The sequence below is a fragment of the Myxocyprinus asiaticus genome, chromosome 46, assembly GCF_019703515.2.
Source record: "Myxocyprinus asiaticus isolate MX2 ecotype Aquarium Trade chromosome 46, UBuf_Myxa_2, whole genome shotgun sequence".
Lineage (NCBI taxonomy): Eukaryota > Metazoa > Chordata > Actinopteri > Cypriniformes > Catostomidae > Myxocyprinus > Myxocyprinus asiaticus.
The window spans coordinates 20,945,219-20,966,708 of NC_059389.1; the positions used below are offsets into that span (position 1 = coordinate 20,945,219).

A 21,490-nucleotide genomic window follows, 5' to 3' on the forward strand; every position below is an offset into this window, starting at 1 on the left:
GTCTCCTAAGCAACCAAATTGTCCCAGTTGCTAGGGAAGGTAGAGTCACATGGGGTAACCTCCTCGTGGTCGCTATAATGTGGTTCTCGCCCTCAGTGGGGCGCATGGTGAGTTATGCATGGATGCCGCGGAGAATAGCGTGAAGCCTCTACACGCGCTATGTCTCCACGGTAACGCGCTCAACAAGCCACGTGATAAGATGCGCGGATTTACGGTCTCAGATGTGGAGGCAACTGAGATTCATCCTCTGCCACCCGGATTGAGGCGAGTAACTACGCCACCACAAGGACTTAGAGTGCATTGGGAATTGGGCATTCCAAATTGGGTAGAAAAGTGTTGGAAAAAACATTTACACTAGAAAATTGAGTTTGACGAACCTAACAAAGTTGAGTTAAAACTACTAAAGTACATTGAATTGACCTGATTTAACTAAATAAGTTGGCTCAATGACACTGACTTAATTTGAATAAACGAAATTAAATTGTGTGTAAAAACTTTGTCAAATTAAATTAAGGGTAATGACTTCATTTTTTGAGCGTAGATGCCATTCAAACATGATTATAAAATATGAGAAGTGTTTCCTGAGGATTCACAGCCCATAAATAGTCATAGAAACGGTCAAATGTCAAGCAACAGTGAATCGCAGCGAATTTCATATCCATAAAACAGACACGGGGCATGGAGAAGCAGCCTATTGCGACTGTTTCCAAAAAAGTATTGAATGTCTAGAGGAATTCAGTCACCCCTCCCGTGAAAGTACATATTTGAGGGCGCGCACAGGAGCGAGCGCTCGCACTCCAGCTCTGCGTTCAGTTCGGTTCGGCAGAGACTATCAAACGCTCCCAACCTTTATCATCACTGTATTTTCTCTCTGGAAATTAGTACAGCCGAACAAACCATAAGCAGCCATGGATGCCATTAAGAAGAAGATGCAGATGCTCAAGCTCGACAAGGAGAACGCCTTGGACAGAGCTGAGCAGGCTGAGGGAGATAAAAAGGCAGCGGAGGACAGAAGCAAACAGGTCTGCAGTATATTTGAGGACTTTTAAAGAGTTATCCATAAAGTGCACGCGCACGTCTCGTGCACTTCTTGATAACTGGATTACTAGCTACTTCGCCTGAGTGGATTTAGTAACAGAAGATGCACATGTGTCCCCTAATATAATATCTAATAATACTGTATTTCTTAATAAGTTATTCAGTTATAAGAATAAGTCGTGGTCATACTGACTCTCCTTGTTTATTTTATTTTTTTATTTAATATATTTTATAGTAAAATGAAGTATGTGATGTGTATGCGAAATAGGCTATTATTATTATTATTATTATTATTACTATTTTTTTTTATTATTATTATTTTGTATTAGCAACCATGTATTTCCTATACGCGGCATTCATCCATTAATTAAAAAATTATTTAACTTATGAATGTTTATTTAAAACATATGTTAATGTAAAAAAGGTTTAGTATTTTAAAATACTAATTTTAATAGATTGTATTGTAATAGAGTTTCACCTCATGTGTTATGAAAACTGTCATTTATGCATGTATAGTTAGAAGACGAACTAATTCAGTTGGAAAAGAGGTTGCGCGTAGCCGAGGACGAGCGCGATAAAGTGCATGAGGAGTATCAAGGTGTAGAGGAAAAGCTTCTGACCGCCGAGGAAGTCGCCACCAAGGTATTTTCCTGTCTGAATCTCCCTAATGTTTCTTTCTTTTCTCTGTCTGTTTCTCTCTCGGTCTGTTTGCCTGCGCGCCCCTATGCGCGCGCACAACGCACGCTCTCACGCACGCACTCTGCTTCCCGCACTTCACTGCTGTCAATCAATCCATTAAACACGCACAGCTTGAGGATGACCTTGTAGCACTGCAAAAGAAACTGAAGGCGACCGAGGATGAGCTGGACAAATATTCTGAGGCTCTTAAAGATGCCCAGGAGAAACTGGAGCTGGCTGAGAAGAAAGCCACAGATGTGAGTATGGAGCATCACTGTATCCACGCATCTTCTCTCTCACACACTTTTGGCATGCCACTCAACTATGTCCATTTATTTAGCCTATATATTATTTATATGTGCCATTTATATGATTCTGTTGTCTTTTGACATTTAAGAATGGTTGTGGCTATTGTGGACTCTTAGCACAGGACACTAATGGAGTGCTCAATTATGTTCCATTTAAGTTTCAACTTTGTCTCAGACGGTACTCCTAAAATATTACAAATAAAAATAGACACAAATGAGACAATTCGGTATTGGAAGAATTTTGTTGAAAAACGTTCATTCACATTTAAATCTCTGACTTTTGATGGGAGTCAATCCAAGCAGCTAAATGAGACATGTGAGATAACTGGACACATTTCCTTTAGAAAACAAATCTGAAATGTGGAAAACAAAGTCTATTTGTTCTTTAGGATAAACAACTGAGGTATTAAATAGATCTCCTATGCAGTGTTGGGTGTAACACGATTTCGAAGTAATTATCTACTTTAATCTAATTACTTGTTTAGTCACAAAGTAGTGTAACATTACATTTATAATTGATAAATTATTTTTTTGTCCTATAGGGAAACACATAGCTATTACCCAGTGTCATGCTTGACGTCATCCCATTATTTTAGGCATGCGCACTGTATCTGTAATGTCACTTACTGTAAGATCAAGTAAACTTTAAGGGCAAGCAGTTACTGTAAAGATCTATGGCAGGTCTATAAACACAATCTGCATACCTCTGACCAAACATAGTGTTTGAATGGGTATGCAAGCAAAAACATTATTTAAATTAAAAGACATGCGTTCCAAGACAGAGGAGAGAGAGAGAGAGAGAGAGAGAGAGAGGCAGGATGTTATATTTAGCCTAGTGCTTTATATGGTAAAGATGCTGCTCAACTCCTTGGGCTCTGCCCTTGAGTGGTCAATGAGAAAAGCTGAACTTCTTGAGCTCTTTGAATTAAACTGGCCTATATTGATTAATTTAGATAAAAACTGACCTGTTTTCTGTTTACAGTAAGGCAAGACTAGACAAACTAAACTTTTGGGAAAAGGTTTCATTTTCAAACTTTGCTAATCATTTTTTATTTTATATTATTTTTTGCAATAAAATTAATTATTAAGTATTCACTTAATGATTTCACTTTAAATTGATATACTTTTACTTATATAGTATTACACACTAAAAAATTATTTGGTTGCGAAGTAAATGTAGTAGAAAAGATTAAGTACTTTCTATATTGAATAAGTTAGCTTAAGCATGAATTTGAAAATATTAAGTAAATTCCACATTTGTTCCCAGTTCATGCATGTAAAAATGAATGTTCTAGCTTATAAGTTAATATTATTCATGACTGTTTGTTATCTAATACATCTTGTTTCAATCCTAAAGTTGAAAGCCTTGTCATATTTATTTGCTAATTTTAGTAAATTTCACAGGTAAATAAAATAAGTAAATTTTACTTAACTTTTCAATGCTAGTGTTCCCAGCATGCAACAGGCTTGAATAATTAATGAGCTTGCATGGTTTCACTGTTTGCAAGTTAATTTACACTGTTCTTATTGTTGATTTTCTTATTATGTTTGGTAACTTCTTATTTTGTGAAGTCTGAAGCTCAATTTCTACTCAAAATTACCTGTTTGATTGTTACCATCATCGTGTTTTCTGCACCAAGTGTGGAGGTCTGCGTGCGCAGCTCTGTAGTTTGTTTTTATCATGACTAATGCAATGTGATGTTGGATGCTGAACACAAAGAAAGATTTTTAGAAGATTATTTCGGCTCTGTGGGTCATTTCAATGCAAGTGAATGGTGACCAAAATTTTGAAGGTCCAATATTTAAATCCTTTTTTACTATAAATCTCCACTTCCACTTTCACATTCTTCTTCATTTGTTTTTGGCAATTCACATTCTTTGTGCATATCGCCATCTACTGGCAGCGAGGAAAATGTATAGTAAAAAAAGGACTTAACTATTGATCTGTTGCTCCCCCAAACTTCAAATCAAATCCCTTTATTGTCACTCAACCATATACACAAGTGCAACAGTGGGTGAAAGTCTTGGGTGCAGTTCCAAGCAACATAGCAGTATGACAATTACAGTAAACATCTGATTTACACATAACACAACTTATCATATGGATTATTTTTATGCTGCCTTTATATGCTTTTTGGACTTTCAAAGTTCTGGCCGCCATTCACTTGCATTGTATGGACCTAAAGCGCTGAAATATTCTTTTAAAAATCTTAGTTTTTGTTCAGCAGAAGAAAGAAAGTCATACACATCTGGGATGGCCTGAGGGTGAGTAAATGATGAGAGAATTTTCATTTGTGGGTGAACTATCCCTTTAAGTTGAATGAACTCACTCATTTTAATCAATATTATGTCATGAAGTTCAGTAGATTTTACTTAATTTTAAACCATTTAAAGTGACTTTGAAACAGAAAAACTGTGTGCAAAATAAAAATGAAGTAAATCTTACAAGTCATTTTTTTCAGTGTATAAGATAGATCATTCAATAGAAAAGGCCTATTGAATTAATGTCATCCTAGGGGGCCTCAAGATTACTCAAAATTAGGCTATAGCTTTAACATATATTAGCTCACTTGCTATAATACATCTATCAAATAAAGATATATATATATATATATATATATATATATATATATATATATATATATATATATATATATATATATATATATATATATAAACACTAAAAGTAGGCGTACTTACTTGATACATGAAATCTATTTGTGAGTAGCAAAATACCATAAACAGTGATTCTCAGTTTTGACACGTGAAAACAACACAGGTAGGCTTGTACAATGGTTCCTGTATGTGGGTTGGAGGGCCCTCTCGTGTACTTTGGAGAACTACAGGCTCTTTGGACGCAAGTATTCCAACAACAGAGTTCAGAAAACTTAAAACGTTAAAAGTATATATAGTATAATAAATAATAGTATATATATATATATATATATATATATATATATATATATATACTATTATTTATTTTAACAAAACAATCAATGCATTACCAAATCCTTTAGAAATTTATAACGACGAAAACAGCACCGGTCAACGCTCTGATATGTCCCTAGAGGGCGCTATAGGACAACGTAGGTTAGAGCCCGAGTGCCCTGCTGCCAGCTTTTCCGCATATTGCAGCTCAGTTTCAGCATCAGCAGCACCCCAGGCATCTTTTTAATTAACCATCAGGCTATTGATTAACACATTCAGGTGTGCAGCAGGTGCAGGACGTAAACATGCCATACCTGAAGGACTTCAGTACAACCTACACAACTTTAACTAAAATAATAACACTAATAATTTATTCATGCAACGCATAAAGCATACAACATACAATTCACCTCCTGTGGATCTCGCATAAAAACACTGATTCACTAATGAAACTGGGTAGATAAGCGCTGCTTTATGGTGATGACGTCGTTCGAGGCTCGCCTATGAAAACATGGTTACTTCCGGTGTGATCTGTTAACGTTGCTCAGCGTTCTCCTACACCGATTGGGGCAGCGTCTCTTCGTCCAGCTCCAAGAAACGCACTGAAATACAAGACTTTTAGTAGTTATTTAGAATAATAATGGCGGCTACATCGTTGGAGGCGGTAAAACGGAAAATAAAACTGTTGCAAGAGCAAGCGGACGGTGCTGAAGAGAAAGCGGAGAAACTGCAGAAGGAATTGGCGCTGGAGAGGAAATCCAGAGAAACAGTAAGAACGCCAAATGATACAAAGGATCAAGTGCATGTGTTTATATGGAACTCTGAGCTTTGAAACATCACTCGCATTCCATGCGGGAATGCGCTCATTTTAACAGTCGCATCGTTAGAGCGGATATGCTGTATTAGGGGCTGTTCAGATGCTGCGCAACGAATACAGCAGAACGCAGGTGTCTCGAGACGCGTTTTATCAGTTGAAGTGCTTTTTAACCTGACAGTACGTCGAAAGAACGCGGCGCTCTTGCGCGAGACGCGGCGCAACGTTCGAAGGGGTCAGTTTAGCGCTTGTTTACGTAGAAAAACAATGGAACAAACAGCTTTGACGTGTTCGAAGTGAACGGCCCTTTAACGTAGCGGAATTTCGTAGCCGCCCCGCTGTACGCCGTTTACTAGCTTGTTAAACGGGTAAATATATAATGCCCGTCGCTTTATAATTTAACACTACTGGCATATTGCGAGCAGGAGAAGCGAATGAACTGTATAGGTGCTAAAAATTTGTATTTACCCAAAACTTTGAGATTACCGACGGCATCTCCACGCAACACTGTTTGCAGTGTCTTTAATGCAATCATAATGTAAAGTCGACTTGCAGTTCAGTTACTTAAGCAAGTTTAACCGCTGTGAATAGGTGTTTGTTTGATAATTAAGACCATTTTCCCTGCGGCCAGATATTCTGAGTGTAATTATTGCAAGCTTATAGTGTACAGCAGGTGCGTTCTACTGTATCCCTGGACAGACCTGTTCGTGTTCACTGTGTTGTCCATTATTTCGTCATAATGGACAAAGTGTTGCTGCCTCAGGCTGTGTTTGCGGACGCAGTTTGCCTTAAATGGCCAGGCTGCTTTGTCACACGCAATGGGACTCACCTTGCTCTAGACAAGCAGCATTGCACAGTCACACTGCAGGACACACTGACAGTCCTTTAGTTGGCTGTTGAAGCATGACATTAATAATTAGTCTCTGTCTTATCTATACAAGCACGCTTGAGACTCAAAGGCTCTGTAGAAAACCAATGTTGAAGTTCAGTGTTGGCTGTTCAGGTTATCTGTGTTGCTTCCTAGTGTTTCATATCTCAGCTGACAACATAAAATGCACTTTGACCCTATGTAGTTACTTTAATAGTAGGGCCTATTGCTGGGCTGGGTCTTGAGTGGTGATTAGTTATGCACGCTATACAAACATCAATGGGTGATTTTGTTTTTAATAGTGTAGCATGAATGTGCCTTAATTGATTTAGAAGAATAGCTATGAAGTTTCTCTGTAGAACAGTGGATTTCAACTGGTTTTGTGCCATGACCCAGATTTTACATTGGGCATCAAGTGGAGACCCAATGCAATACCAAAACTGTTTATTGTACAGAATGTCAACAACATTTTAATTATTAAAATGTATTGAAATTACAATGAACTACAAACATCGAATTAGATGCATGATATAGGCTGAATAGGACATTTCACAATTTTGAAATGCATAGACGGCAGAAGTGTGATTTTTACCAGCCTAACACATGGAACAAACATATACCTTTTAGGAGGCTTTGCTGAGGCAGAAAATGTAGTTCTATTGATGCACAAGCTTCATAAAGCAGCATTCCGTTTCATTGTAATTTGCAAAATTATGCTTGGAAATAAGCCAGCTTTCATTATTTGCTGGGTACCACGAACAGCCTGTAGTTCTCCACTGGCTCATGTATTTGGCCTTTGATGGTGTAATCCATGTAGGTCCATTGGGACTCCCTCCCACAGCCTGTTAATGCTGGCTCAGCGGCTCGGTAATGATCCAAGGGCCTAGTCCCGTCTCTTCCATTAGCATTGCTGCCATTACGTGCTATAATGTATGGGGTGTGTGCATGCACAGCAGAAGAAATTGCTGTGGCTCAGTAGGTCTTAATGAAAGCTAGTGAGTATCGAGTAGCATTGCCATTTAGAAACAAATTACATAGTCATCAGAACATGCACTTGATGGTTACAAGTACAAGCCTGACAAGTATCAGTATTTAGGGGTTTGTGTGTCACTGTATTATGTGTGCGATCTTGCACGTTTACACTGACTGTGGTTCCTCTGTGCTCTTCAAGGCTGAGGGTGATGTAGCTTCCCTGAACAGACGTATCCAGCTGGTTGAGGAGGAGCTGGATCGTGCACAGGAGCGTCTGGCCACGGCCTTGCAGAAGCTGGAGGAGGCTGAGAAGGCGGCCGATGAGAGCGAGAGGTAAATATAGTACTCTACAATACTCCCTATAATTAAAAAGCGTAGTATACTGTAGTACAATCTATGTACATTGGTATGCAGTATTAGGGGCCTAATACTGCACAGCGGTCAAAAGACTGTCTAGTGCATTTATTGGTCAATGACGTGTTTATTTATTTTCTCTATTAAAGATCTATTATTCAAAAATAAAATTACAAATACAATTTGCGCAATCACTTGAGTTCACATCTTTTACGATGAACATGTTTTCAATTAGTTAAAATAAATCATTTTGAAATTTTTTTTTTCTTGGGCTTAAAGTGAAAAATGTCATGTGGTGTAACCATCTGGAGACGGTAGTGTCATTAAAAGGTTTATTATTTATAGTCTTTTTTTTTTTTTTTTTGGCATTAGTAGTGCAGAAGAATCTCTTCTTAAAATAAGCAGTGTTTTTTTTTTTTTAATGATTTAATATTTGGAAAAACCTTTTGTCCACCAAATCAAAGTCAGGTGGTGTAACCAACATGTAGGTATTCATTTTGTTGTCATGCGACAAAACAAAACCTGATATGTAATATTTTTTTAAATGAATTAGGGATGCCACCGATATGAACATTTTTGTCTGATACCGATTTTAACAAAGTATAGACCGAGACTGATATTTTGCCGCCTTATTTTGTCATCAGATCACTGTTTTACTAATGAATGCTTAAAATGTACAATTTTTTTTTTTATACTGTTCTATCAATAAATAATTTTCATAACATTGGAACTGTTGAACACATGACAGGCCAAAATATTAAAGAGCTACAGTAAAAGATACATACAAGATAAAAAGAAGAAAAACAGACGAAATGGTGTAACATAATGATTCATACAGTACTGTGCAAAAGTTTTAGGCACTTGTGAAAAATGTTGCATAGTAAGGATGTCTTCAAAAATAATGACATAAATAGTTTTCATTTATCAATTAATGTCATACAAAGTCCAGTAAACATAAAAAAAAAAAAAAAAGCTAAATCAATATTTGGTGTGGCCACCTTTGCCTTCAAAAAAGCAACAATTCTCCTAGGTACACCTGGACACAGTTTTTCTTGGTTGTTGGCAGATAGGATGTTCCAAGCTTCTTGGAGAATTCACCACAGTTCTTCTATCTATTTAGGCTGTCTCAATTGCTTCTGCCTCTTTATGTAATCTCAGACTGACACGACATTCAGTGGGCCATGCTATCTGTTGTAGGGCTCCCTGTTCTTCTATTCTAATATATTCTATTTACAAAGGTAATGTTTGGGAGTCTAAAATTACAATTTCCTATTGACACATGAAAGTTGAAGATATACATAACTATCTTAAGATAAATGTTTTTGTGAAACATCTTAAGTGCCTAAAACATTTGCATAGTACTATATGAAAAAAGGTTATTTTGTACTTCTAAAAAATTTTTTCATGTCTGTTTTTGCATTTTAAAAAGCAGTATTGTAAGGTTCAGTAATCGCACAAGGCCACACAAATCATGCACCATTAATTTGTATCATACCGATATCTCGGAAGTCAAAGTCAGCTGGTTTCAGAGTGTTTTGGATGGTTTCCCTCATTATGTAGCCTGTAGGTAAGTGCTGCTTTCACAACTGTCACATCCGTTTATGGCATTTTGTCTGCATTAACGTGAATACGAGAGAATAAAAATGTAATATTACATGTTCTTAGGCGTGCCAACCCTTCTACATAAAGTGGCTATTATTATATCTGGATTGTGCATTTGAATTCAGAGTTTTTATAAAGTGTGTTACTAATTCATTATAAATAAACCAGTTTTTTCATATCACGGTTTTTATGCTTATTAACGATATGCTGATGGTTTTAATGTGGTCAATAACTGGCCGATAAATATCAGCAGCCCATACATCGTCAATACATGTAAACTCATTTGTTCAAGGTGCAAGGAAAGTATTTTAATACATTTTTTACTTGATGGTTACGCCATATGACATTTTTATAGTCATTAGGCTAAATCAGTTTTTATTGTAGAAAATGATATAAATGTTTATAAAAAATTTGTGAAACCATGGACTCAAAGATCACTTTTCTATGAATGTGACACATGTTTTAAATTCGATTTTTAAAAGATTTGTAATTTATCACCTTGGACAACCTTATTGTCAGTGACCCTAACGACTGTACAAAATATCAATAAGAATGTATTGGCCATATTACAAAGTGATTAATATACGCCAACATTTTGATTGGCCAATGACATCAACAACAGAAGATTTATGAAGCGTATTACCTTTTAAAGGTTGATAAGCCTATTTATTTTGCTATTCTAATTAATTGATTATGGTTAGTTAAATGTTATTATTTGCTATTATTAGGGGTGATGTTAGGCACAATGCACTGCACCATTTTGTTTGCGGTTGCCAAGCAACTTTTAGAGTTAATGTTGAATTCATTTCATGTGCAATCACAGGTGTGCGTAGTTCAACTATTTTACAACGGCTTAGAATGTGGCTCGAGAGTTGGAATTATCCGTTTCATAATATTACTTTTTTGAGTTTTAACTCGAGAATTACATTCTGTAATATAAAGCTGAGTTTGCACTAATGCCAGGCTTATCCAGATGTTACCTTTTGATTTGTATCCATCAAGTTCCAATTAAAAAGAAAATAGTCAAATGAGACAATGTACCTTTGCGTTTGTAAAGTATTTATTTCACTGAATTTTCCAAAAATTGGCTTCCCTTGAATTTCCAGAAGAAATAACTATACTGGGATGAATGCAGTCACCTTGATGCTCGATTTCTAATACCGTGATAGATTTCCATACCTCCCACCTCTAGTATATACATTGAGACTATACTGTATTATTGCATATAGTGCAGTCAAGTGTTGTGTTCTGCAGGTCTGTAGGCTTGATTCACTGAAGCAAAGCAAGTCAGTTGAGCTGGTGCTCACACCCCGTCCCTCCCCCTCTTGCTGTAATTGTGGTTACTGTGTGCAGGCTCTGCCGTTGTGCTGGTATTGAAATGACAACATGCTGCCACTTCCTAGCTTACATCGTGCATCTGGTGCCTTTCATATAGACTGTTTGTGTGAGCGTTGAGGGAAGTCCGTGTAATTTACTAGGACCGCTAGCCATCATGAGTGTTTTGTAAACATTCTAGTTGTATTTAGTGGGGCTCGCCAAGTCAAGCATCTCTGTTGCTATTGCTTATGCAATACTTGGAGTTAGGGATTTGAACAAACTCCTAACCCAAAGTAAGTATCAAACTTTGGCACGTAACTGTCCCACACTGTTTGTGCTACAGACATCAAATTGTGCAGCTTGTTGAGGAGTGATGTCTTATACATTTTCTAAGCTATTTAACTTTTTGCCTGGTGGACAATAAATTATGCGACCAAAAATGAAACTTGGGGGTGGGCTCTTTTGACCCAGGCCAGTAAGCAAGCACCCTAGCAACTGTATAGTAGTATGTTAAAACCCACTCTGAACACCTTTGCAATCGCATAGCAGCCTTGGCATTGTAGAGGCTGCATTTGCAGAGCACAAACTTTTTTTTTAGGTTTCTGTCTTATTTTTTATTTTATTTTATTTATTTTTTTTACCTCATACCACTGATAGGACAGAGTCTCCAAAAACTGTTTGAAAATCCTTGAAATACCTCAGCTTATGTCAGAAACTCGAGGGCATCACAGATTTAAGGTTTGAAGTTGTATTTCAAGTGTTTTCGTCTAGCTTTAAGTGTTTTAGTTTTTTCATTTTCTGTGTTTTTACCTTGAAAAGCCCTGATTGGGCAGTTTTTCAAAAGCCTTTCAAGTCTTAAAAATACCTCGAACCTGGAAACTCCAAGACATTACAGAAGGTTGTAGTCACAATACATGGGATGCTGTTTTTGGCCTAAACAACTGACATGAGCTGTTTACGTAGAGCTAGCGGGTTACTGAATAAACAGCCATTTGTTGAGGCACTAGGCTGTGTTTCCCTTTCTTTGTTTCCCTACACAGAAGCTCTCTGTCTCCTGCCCAGTGTCCCAACATAGAGCCACTCTGTACCGAGACCTGCTCTGGCTCTTAAGTGCTAACACATCGCATAGTTTTTCTCTCCCCAGTCGTCTGTTCTGACATCTGACTGCTCACATTGGAAGAGAACTTGGTTTAGAGACTGGCCACTCGATAACGAGAGTTCAGCGTTTACCTATTTTCAGCCATCAGACAGCACGCTTACTGACCGTCTGATTCATATTGTACACAAAATAAGTGCTGGCTGAAGTCGCCAGTTTCAGTTTGATTGGCTGGCTTAACACATCTTCTTAGAATAAGGGCACACATGTTTTTATCAGTCCGCCTGGAAATAAAAGTTGTGTTAAGAGGGTACCCAGCTAATACAATGAGCGCTTTCGACGAATAACTAAGTGCAAAGATTTCCAGGTAGGTGACATCAGATCTTTGAAAGATGCTCATATTTGTTTTATGAGACATTTAATAGCAAGTAAACTAGATATCCACAATCGAGGTAGACCGATATATCGGTTTTACAATTAATCTGTGCCAATAGTTGCTTTTTGGAACTATCAGTTATTTGCAAAAATCAATGCCGTTAGTTGCCAACAGTTTTTATTTTTTTTATTCCTCCGTGTTCCTCTGTGGCTGGCACTGGAGGATTCTACAGTTAGAACGACTTGGTTCTAGAGTATAGCAGTGGATTTACAGTATCTAAATCTTTCAACATTGACAATATTCATCCATATTTTTATCCTCGCTTCAATCCATTTTTGATATTTTGATTAAATAATCAAGTGTTTTAAATTGAAGCAAGGGGCATGCAAAGAAAAAACGGGACTTTATGGAAACGTGCCCTGTCAGCACAAACATAATGTCTCCAACTTCATAGCTTAATAGAACAATAATAAACCTTATTCCTCATTAAACCTGAAATATATTGTATACACTCACTGACCATTTTATTAGATACACCTTCTTATTCATGTGATTGTCTAATCAGCCAATAGTGTGGCAGTAGTGCAATGCATAAAATCATGCCGATATGGGTCAGGGGCTTCAGTTAATGTTCAAATCAACCATCAGAATGGGGGAAAAAAAATGTGATCTTGGTGATTTCGACCATGGCATGATTTTTAGGGCCAGACGGGTTGGTTTGAGTATTTCTGTAACTGCTGATCTCCTGGGATTTTCACGCACAACAGTCTCTAGAGTTTACTCAGAATGGTGCCAAAAACAAAAAACATCCAGTGAACGGCAGTTCTCCAGACAGAAATGCCTTGTTGATGAGAGAGGTCATCAAAAGAGAGTGGCCAGACTGGTTCGAACTGACAAAGGCTACGGTAACTCGGGTAACCCCAGGAGATCAGCAGTTACAGAAATACTCAAACCAACCCGTCTGGCCCTAAAAATCATGCCATGGTCGAAGTCACCAAGATCACATTTTTTCCCCCATTCTGATGGTTGATTTGAACATTAACTGAAGCTCCTGACCCATATATGCATGATTTTATGCATTGCACTGCTGCCACACGATTGGCTGATTAGATAATTGCATGAATAAGGTGTACAGGTGTACCTTTATAAAGTGGTCGGTGAGTGTATATACAAAACCCTTCATCTGGTGAAAATATAGGCTAGCTTGGTTAACACTTAAATAAAGAGCATTGTAACAGAGCCAAGTCACCGTCATTTTAAAATAAGAATCCCCAGTGCGTTTCGGGCTTGTTTATATCAGAATCAGAATGAGTTTTATTGCCAAGTGTTCTCACGTACACAAGGAATTTTCTTTGGTGATAGGAGAAACAAGTGCACACAGAACATTATGGTGAGACACAGAATATAAATCAAGGTAGGACTATATAAATAGGCATACAAGTAGTTAAGTCCCACATTATGCACCAAATCTTAAAACTTTTTGGTTGAACAGTAATGTACATCTGGATTTGTACTAATTTTAGACTCTTGTTGACTATGACTATGCCTGTCATAGTAAGGAAAGATTTTTTTTTTTTTTTTTTTAACTAAATCAATTGTAAAAACTATCGGCTGATTAATTGTTATCAGCATTTTTCACCACTTTAATTATCGTATCGGAAAAATGCACTATTGGTCAACCTCTAATCCACAAGCAGAAATGTATATTCCACTTTTTGTCTGTGATGTAATAAGTAATTACTACTTTTGGACAGTCTGAAATTCTGATCAGTCTATTCACATTTTCTGTTTAAAAATAAAATAAAAATTAAGATGTTTTTCTGTACAATTGTTTGGGAAATTTGTTCTTTAATGGAGGTTTATTATAGTCCATTTCCAATAACACCACCCCTGAATGGCTTGTAAAAACACAACGGTTGGTCATTGTACATGTCAATCAGACCGTTTTCTTCTTAGTAAGCGGTTCTTGACCAGAATAAGCTGCAAAAAGGACCAGACTTCATGCTACACATCAAAATCTGGTTACACTAGACTTGAATTTCGCTGCAGACAGATTACCGTCTTTATTTGCAGTTTGTGGCGAGTTATCGATCCAGATTGAATCACGCTGATGCCAAAAGAAGGTGGACTTTTCATCTTTCTAACATTTTTCTCTTGCTCTTTCACTCCATTCCTTGCTTCCTCCTTCCAGAGGCATGAAGGTCATTGAGAACAGGGCTCTAAAGGATGAGGAGAAGATGGAACTGCAGGAGATCCAGCTCAAGGAGGCCAAACACATTGCTGAGGAGGCTGACCGCAAATATGAGGAGGCAGGTTTCCTCAGCCACCAAACCACACACAGGAAAATAAGAAAAACACAAATTATTTCCTGCCCAACCGGAATCATGTGAACTTTCACTCTTGAAGTGTGAACTAGCAGACTCTTTTGTGTGAATTTAAAAAGAGCTTTTTGTTTATTATTATTAATTTTTATTTTTTTATTAAATGCGTTGAAAGCATGGAGGTGTTTCTCTTGATCTCTTGAACTTGGTGTAATTTGGTGTCTGTATGGTTGTGTGTAATTGTGCTGTCTGGCTTGTGGTTGCAGGTGGCCCGTAAGCTTGTGATCGTTGAGGGTGAACTGGAGCGTACAGAGGAGCGTGCCGAGATGTCTGAGGGGTATGAGACATTCCTGCAGCCTTTTGTGTGTCGGCATAAACATATACTCATTCTCACACTTGCATGTGCCTGAATCTTCACAAATACACACAAACTTACTGCGTGTTTATAAGGGGTTTATAAACACAGGATGTGTTCTTATATTGAAAAACACAGCAGAATTGAACAGAATGTTTGAGACAGTAGAAGTATAATTGTTCCTATACATATGAATGTGAGAAATCTTAAGGCTAAATATGGTTGCTGTAGGAATGGAAGTCCCGTCTTACAGCTAAAAGAACCAATCAACTTTTTGATAGATGTCATAGTCTGGTTTTTTTTCTCTAGAACTGCTTGCACATTAGCTGTGCCAGCATGAAAAAAGGATTTTTGTGTGTGTGTGTGAAAGCACAATTTCTAATTTGAAATGTTATTTGAACGTAATCTTAACCAACAGTTTTGGAGATTTCAATCTTTCCCCATTCAAGTACAGCATATAGGAGCTGTATTTGCATGACTAAAAAAATAGCTGCCTGGAGACGTTACAAACAAGGCTGCCAAGTAGGGCTGCAACTAACGATTATTTCAATAACCGATTAATCTAATGATTATTAGAATGCTTATTCGGCGACTATTGCAGCGATTAATCATTAGCTCTTAACCGATTATTCAGCTTGTGCCTTGCTTTTAAAATGTTGTATTAAACGTGTTTACTAACAATAAAGAGGACAAAATCATCTTTTACAAATACCTCTAAATGACATTCACTGAATTAAAGGGAAAAAATACTTTAATTCAGTAAAGAAGTTCACTGCAAAAAATCCTGTTATCAAGTGTTTTTGTCTTGTTTTCCATTTAAAATAGTCTAAAAATCCTTGAAACAAGATACATTTACTTGAGAAGCAACATATAAGATATTTAGACTTGCTTTAAGAGAGTGTATCTTAAATATAAGTGTATTTTGTATATAAGTGTATTTTTTCACTTGGTTATACTTCTGCGAGTGCAGTAAAGACAAAATATACTTATATTCAAGATCTCTAAAAGCAAGTCTAAATATCGTATATGCTGCTTCTCATGTGAATGCATCTTTTTTTTTTAAAAGGATTTTTAGATATTTTAAAATATTTGTATTTTTAATATTATATTCAACATTCTCAGATGACTATTTTTTTTTCTTCTGCAGTATAGCTGCTAAGGAAAATGTATGTTGTTTTAAAAGAGCTTTAGATATTTATATTGGAAAACAAGCCAAAACAAAAACAAATCAAAAACCTATTTTTTTGCAGTGTATAATGGGGTGAAGACTATCTCTCTCACCTTTCTGTTCACTTCAGTCCATCTTTAACTCACCAAAGAACAAACTCTCTTTCATATTAATAAAGCTGTGTATTGCCAATTTTCTTCACGATAAGAAATGCACAGTGACGTATATTATGATTCAATAAGTCGTGAGCCATCACGTTATAATTTAGCTGCATTAAGCATGTGCACTCGATGGATGAGCATCCCACAACAGAGTGTGCATCAGCCGGATGCAGTTTTAATCTCTCCCCCTTAGATCGGGACACTTCACGCAACCCGTAGAAGAGGCGTTGACCACACAGAGAAATGTTTCGGAGTTTGTAGTCATTTACATGATCTGCTTCCGTATTATTTGAACTTTAATAAAGCTATAAGACATTAAATATAACAGCATTAAAGATGTAACGACGTGGAGTTTCCTTTAAAGATGCTTGACACACAAGTTTTGCGTCAGTGGAGCGGCAGCTCCGGCTCCACTTATTCAACAACGAGAATGCTTCTGTATTTACTTATTTGCATTTTTGCATTATTCCCTCATACTTTGCAATCTACATCACCTAAAGCTGTTTGGAAAGTTTAGAGTGCATCTGGACTGTGAGCTGTGTAATTCTTCCTCTCCTCAGTCAGGTGCGAACTGCAGTGCTGCTCTCGCACATCATCAGAGTTTAATGTGATCTCATGTTACGTTAAATGAGATCAAACGACTATTCGACAATTAAAATGTTTGTCGACGTTGTTAACGTAGACTAATCGTTTCAGCCCTACCGCTAAGTGACCTGACTTGTCTTAAAGCAACTTTGGTTTAACATGGGGTTCTCAAGATGAGCTTTTAACACCCAAACCTGTTGGCCTAATTCAACTCCATATTTACGATAAGATGGTAGAAAACTAGTTAGCTTACTGTTATTTAGCGAGCAAGTCTGCTAGCAACCAGTCTAGCTAATGTTTTGTTTCTGAGGTAAAAAATACATTACTTGCTAGAGACTTTAAGGGTAACCAAATACCACTAGGATAAGAGCCTGTGTTAATTTGACATGTTATAAATGCTACTGTAAACACTCAATACACTTGAGATGCTTGTCCCACCCCCACCTTTTTCTGATTGGTCCATTTGTTTTAAAACCACCATGCGCTAACAGTATTTTAAACCTTGTCTTAAAAACGCAATGGTGCGAGATGCTGAAAAAACAGCTGACGCGTACATAGACCAACAAGAAAAAAGTAGCACCAACACAAAAATTCATCCTGTGTGTGCAACCCCAAAGAATTTTACTCCCATATTGCTAATACCTAATACCTGCTTCACATACCTCTTCTTTGTTTTGGTTGTCATTTGTTTTTGTTTGCACTTTCGGTTAACGTGCATGCTGCCTGTGTTTGGAATGGCCTTGCGCCCCTGCACACACTAACAGACGCGTTCGGAGATTACAGGACGAGCTTCAAGTGTTGGACCAAACCTATAAGTCATTAAAGGCATCAGAAGATCAGGTACTACACATGATTCACTTGAAAGGTCGCCTACATGTATAACATCCTCTGCTGCCTGGCCTTATGCACCCTGTAGCAGGCAAATGCACCATTTCTCCTGCTTGCTACCTGTGTAGCCTTATTTGCTCCTTTTTTTTTTTTTTTTTTTTGACCAACTCCTTTCGGTGTTGTTGGTTTCACACCCTTCTGACTTGGCAGGAATGCTGCAACCTGAATGCTCCTAATTTAAGATGGTGGGCCTCGTGTACCAAGCATGCATATGTATGTGTTTGTGTGAAACCTGATTCGTCACTATTGGAAATCATTAACCAGCTCAAACCAAATGTATGCAAAAGTTTACAGACTTCTGGTGGTCTAAGAAACATGGAATGTGTTACGGCCCGAAAGATTCTGATGCAAGTATGTGAAAGCAGATGCTTCTAGCTACACAAGCTCGATGTTGTGCGTGGTTCCATTCTGAAATGTGTCAGACTGCAGTTTTTAAAACAATGCAGGTATGCGTTGCATTCTCAGCATTGCCACGAGGCGCTATAGCAGAAATTAATTCGTAAAACTGTCCACTTTTACGGTGAGTTATCTTTCAAGTCAACTACTGTCTTGGTGTAGCAACAGTTTAAAGAGAATAGTGCTGAGCAAGTAAATTAAAGTCATTATATTTATAGCAACTTAGCTGAATAGTAACAAATGGCACAAACTTTTTAAAGTTAACTCTCTTGCCCCCTTGAGTACAAAGGTTTGTTACCGCCACAGTAACGCAAGAACGCACGTTAGATATGTTCAGCCGGACCACGCGTTGTCCAATTGCTTGCTTCTGCATTTGCATACTTTTGTATTGTATGTTTCTGGCATTAAGCCAGATACAAGTCCCTACAATGAGTTTTATTTATTTCATAGTACCAAAAATGACTGGATCTAGGTTAGGTTCTGCAGCCAATCACGTGTAGTCTAGGCCTATATTAACCTCCTGAGACCCGAGTGTGACTGCTGTGTACATTTTCCATTGCCCTTTTTGATTTGTAACTAGTAGCATGTTATAAAACAAACAAAAAAAATAAAACTTTTCTAGAGCAAATAGTGTTTCTTTTATAAAATTTGTCCACATATGTGGACAGCAGGACTAAGTTGTGAGATATGTTTAAATAATACCAAACTATAGAACGTCTTTTTTTTTTTAGTCAATTGTTTCCTGGAGTGTTGGTTAGTCAAGTTTTTTTTAAATGTTACAGAGATTATATCAGAAATTAGCATAATTCTGATTCAAAGTAATGGCCAGCATTATCCAATCACTGATAACCATGTTAAAATAAAATTATACATTATACAATTCTGAATCTATGTACTGATTACCATTGTCCCATGTCTGTCAAACATGTTGAGTGGTCCAAACATCATCTGCAGCCTGAAACTAAACGTTTGGTTGGATTTTAGGATTGAATGCACTTTGCTACAAAGAGGGCAATTGGATGCTCCCTTGCTCCCTATTTATTGAATTACTTAACCTCCAGTGTGCTGTCTGTCTGCACTGGTCTCAGAACAGTTAGAAGCACTTCATGGAAATCAACGGCATGCTGTTGTGTCACGTAATTCAGTGCGGAAGAAGTTTAACCCTTAAATGAGAGTCTAGAGTTTTGTGAATGGTATACAGTCAGTTTAAATTAATTAAAATTATGCGTTGCATATAGCAAAGCCAAAATACAATGTCCACACATGTGGACGCAGGGTCACACAAGGGTAAAGGTGTGTTAATAAATGGTTTTGAGAATCACACACTTGGCTTTACTCAAATATCTTGCTGCATGTGGTTTTAAACAAGAACGCATCTTTATAGATCGTAAGAATAAGTTTGGAGAGAGTGATGAATGGCTGTACAGGGGAGATTGTGTGAAAAGCCCTTAAATGGAGATCGTTTGGGCGTATATTATGCAAATAACTAACTGCGGGCACACACCCCTTCATTTAGAATGATCCTGTTTTATTAAAATTAGAACAAAGGTTTAAACAAGTTTATGTGCTTGCATACCTGTGGTGAATGCTGCAAATATTTTGTGACAACCTTTTATGTCTGCGCATGTAAGAAAGAACACTTGTACGTGATTGTGAATGAGACCCATTATTTGTAAATACAGGAATGCAGAAGTTACGTCGACTTCGATTCTTTGCTGTAGTACATTCCTGCTGTGTTGAGGGGGGCTTTGGGCTCCCCAACTCCTACCTCTGTTTTTGATTTTTTTTTTTTGGGTTTTTTGTCTCTCTCTCTTGTTCTCCTTTTGCTCTCTTCCTGATTCCTCCATTCAATCTGCCTCTGGTTCTCCTTTCCTACTCCTCTTCACCTGCATCCTCCTCTGCGTTCTTTGTGTAAAACACCAGCAAATGCGCTGAGCTTGAGGAAGAGTTGAAAACTGTGACCAACAACCTGAAGTCTCTGGAAGCCCAGGCTGAGAAGGTAGGTGTGCTGCCAGCCTCAGGCACACCCTCCTGACTAAACAGGGATAACCAGTGTTTCTTAATGTTAAACAACTCATCTTTGTCTGTGAAACCATCAATGTATGAGTCGTCTGTTTTCAATTTCAGGGATGGGGTAAATTGTGTACTTGAGGTCACATCCTTGCTAAAAAGACCAGCTTAGACTTTTTGGAAGCTGGTTTACTTATTCTGGCTGGTAAAGCTTGATAAGAAGCCTATGGGGTGGCATGTGTTATTAATAATCTTTTCTTGTTGGACACAATGTGGTATTCCTCAAGGGGGCCCGTTCAAATCGAAGGCTTTTTTTTTTGGTCATATCAGTGTGGAAATGTCTCTGATAATTGTTTAAAAGTATATATTCCAAAGATTTGTGTCTGGCAATCAAATTGAAATCCACCCCAGCAAATAGTATACAAAAAATTATTTTTAAAAATCCCTATGCACTAGTTATGAACAGCTGGAGAAGTCATGGAAATTCATTGGTCAAAAGGTGTGGGAACCCTGTAATAAGTCTGTTGATCCTCTTTAGTTGAGCACAAGTGCATTAAGTGTTGCATGTCAGGTGTGCTGGTTTGGCTTTTGACTTTTGTCCTTCATATGATGCTTGCAGTACTCACAGAAGGAAGACAAATACGAGGAGGAGATCAAGGTTCTCACAGACAAACTGAAGGAGGTGAGCTTATGCAGATCTTTATCCAGGGACTTATCGTGTGTGTGTGTGTGTGTATGTTTTGAGGATTCTTTCCAATACTCGCCAGCAAACCATTCTTAGAATGTTTCTCTTGCCATAGGCTGAGACCCGTGCCGAGTTCGCTGAGAGATCAGTTGCCAAGCTTGAGAAGAGCATTGATGACCTTGAAGGTACGACTTACATTCACTCAAGCTTCTCATTTTCACATTTCAGTTTCTTTTTAAACTCCGTCATTATTATTTCATGGTTTCATTCTTACATGTGATTGTGAAACATTCAGGGAGAAAATTGCTTTGCTCCAGATCATAAAGCTTTCAAACATTTATCTCTCCTGTCATTCTGTTCCTCAAACCTTTTACTCCAATGGCCTTCTTTTAACTTCCTTATCTGTTCAGTCACTGAATCATCATTGCCTCTTTTGAAGAGACCAATTATTGGTCAGATCCTCAGACAGGCTTTACATTGTTTTGTAAGATGACACCAGAGCTTTTATGGAGGTCCAATTATATGCAGTGTTATACCTGATTAGGTTTTTATGGGATGGTGTCAAATAGT

The 21,490-nt window shown here is 37.6% G+C and overlaps 1 protein-coding gene across 20 annotated transcripts in view; it reads left to right on the forward strand.

Moving 5' to 3' along the window:
- Positions 1-749: 749 nt before the first annotated feature.
- LOC127436162 (tropomyosin alpha-1 chain-like) overlaps positions 750-21,490 on the forward strand; it is a 35,306-nt gene continuing 14,565 nt past the window's right edge. Inside the window, exons 1-9 of one of the 20 annotated variants that reach the window (XM_051690149.1) lie at positions 759-1,022; positions 1,555-1,680; positions 1,848-1,973; positions 7,806-7,939; positions 14,543-14,660; positions 14,939-15,009; positions 17,706-17,781; positions 20,855-20,917; positions 21,036-21,105. In XM_051690149.1, the coding sequence (XP_051546109.1) occupies positions 909-1,022; positions 1,555-1,680; positions 1,848-1,973; positions 7,806-7,939; positions 14,543-14,660; positions 14,939-15,009; positions 17,706-17,781; positions 20,855-20,917; positions 21,036-21,105 (898 nt within the window). In that variant the 5' untranslated portion in view covers positions 759-908. Of the gene's footprint in view, positions 1,023-1,554; positions 1,681-1,847; positions 1,974-5,460; positions 5,722-7,805; positions 7,940-14,542; positions 14,661-14,938; positions 15,010-17,705; positions 17,782-20,148; positions 20,225-20,854; positions 20,918-21,035; positions 21,106-21,490 lie in introns of those variants that run through there. The other 19 variants (XM_051690150.1, XM_051690148.1, XM_051690131.1 and 16 more) reach the window with 19 other exon arrangements.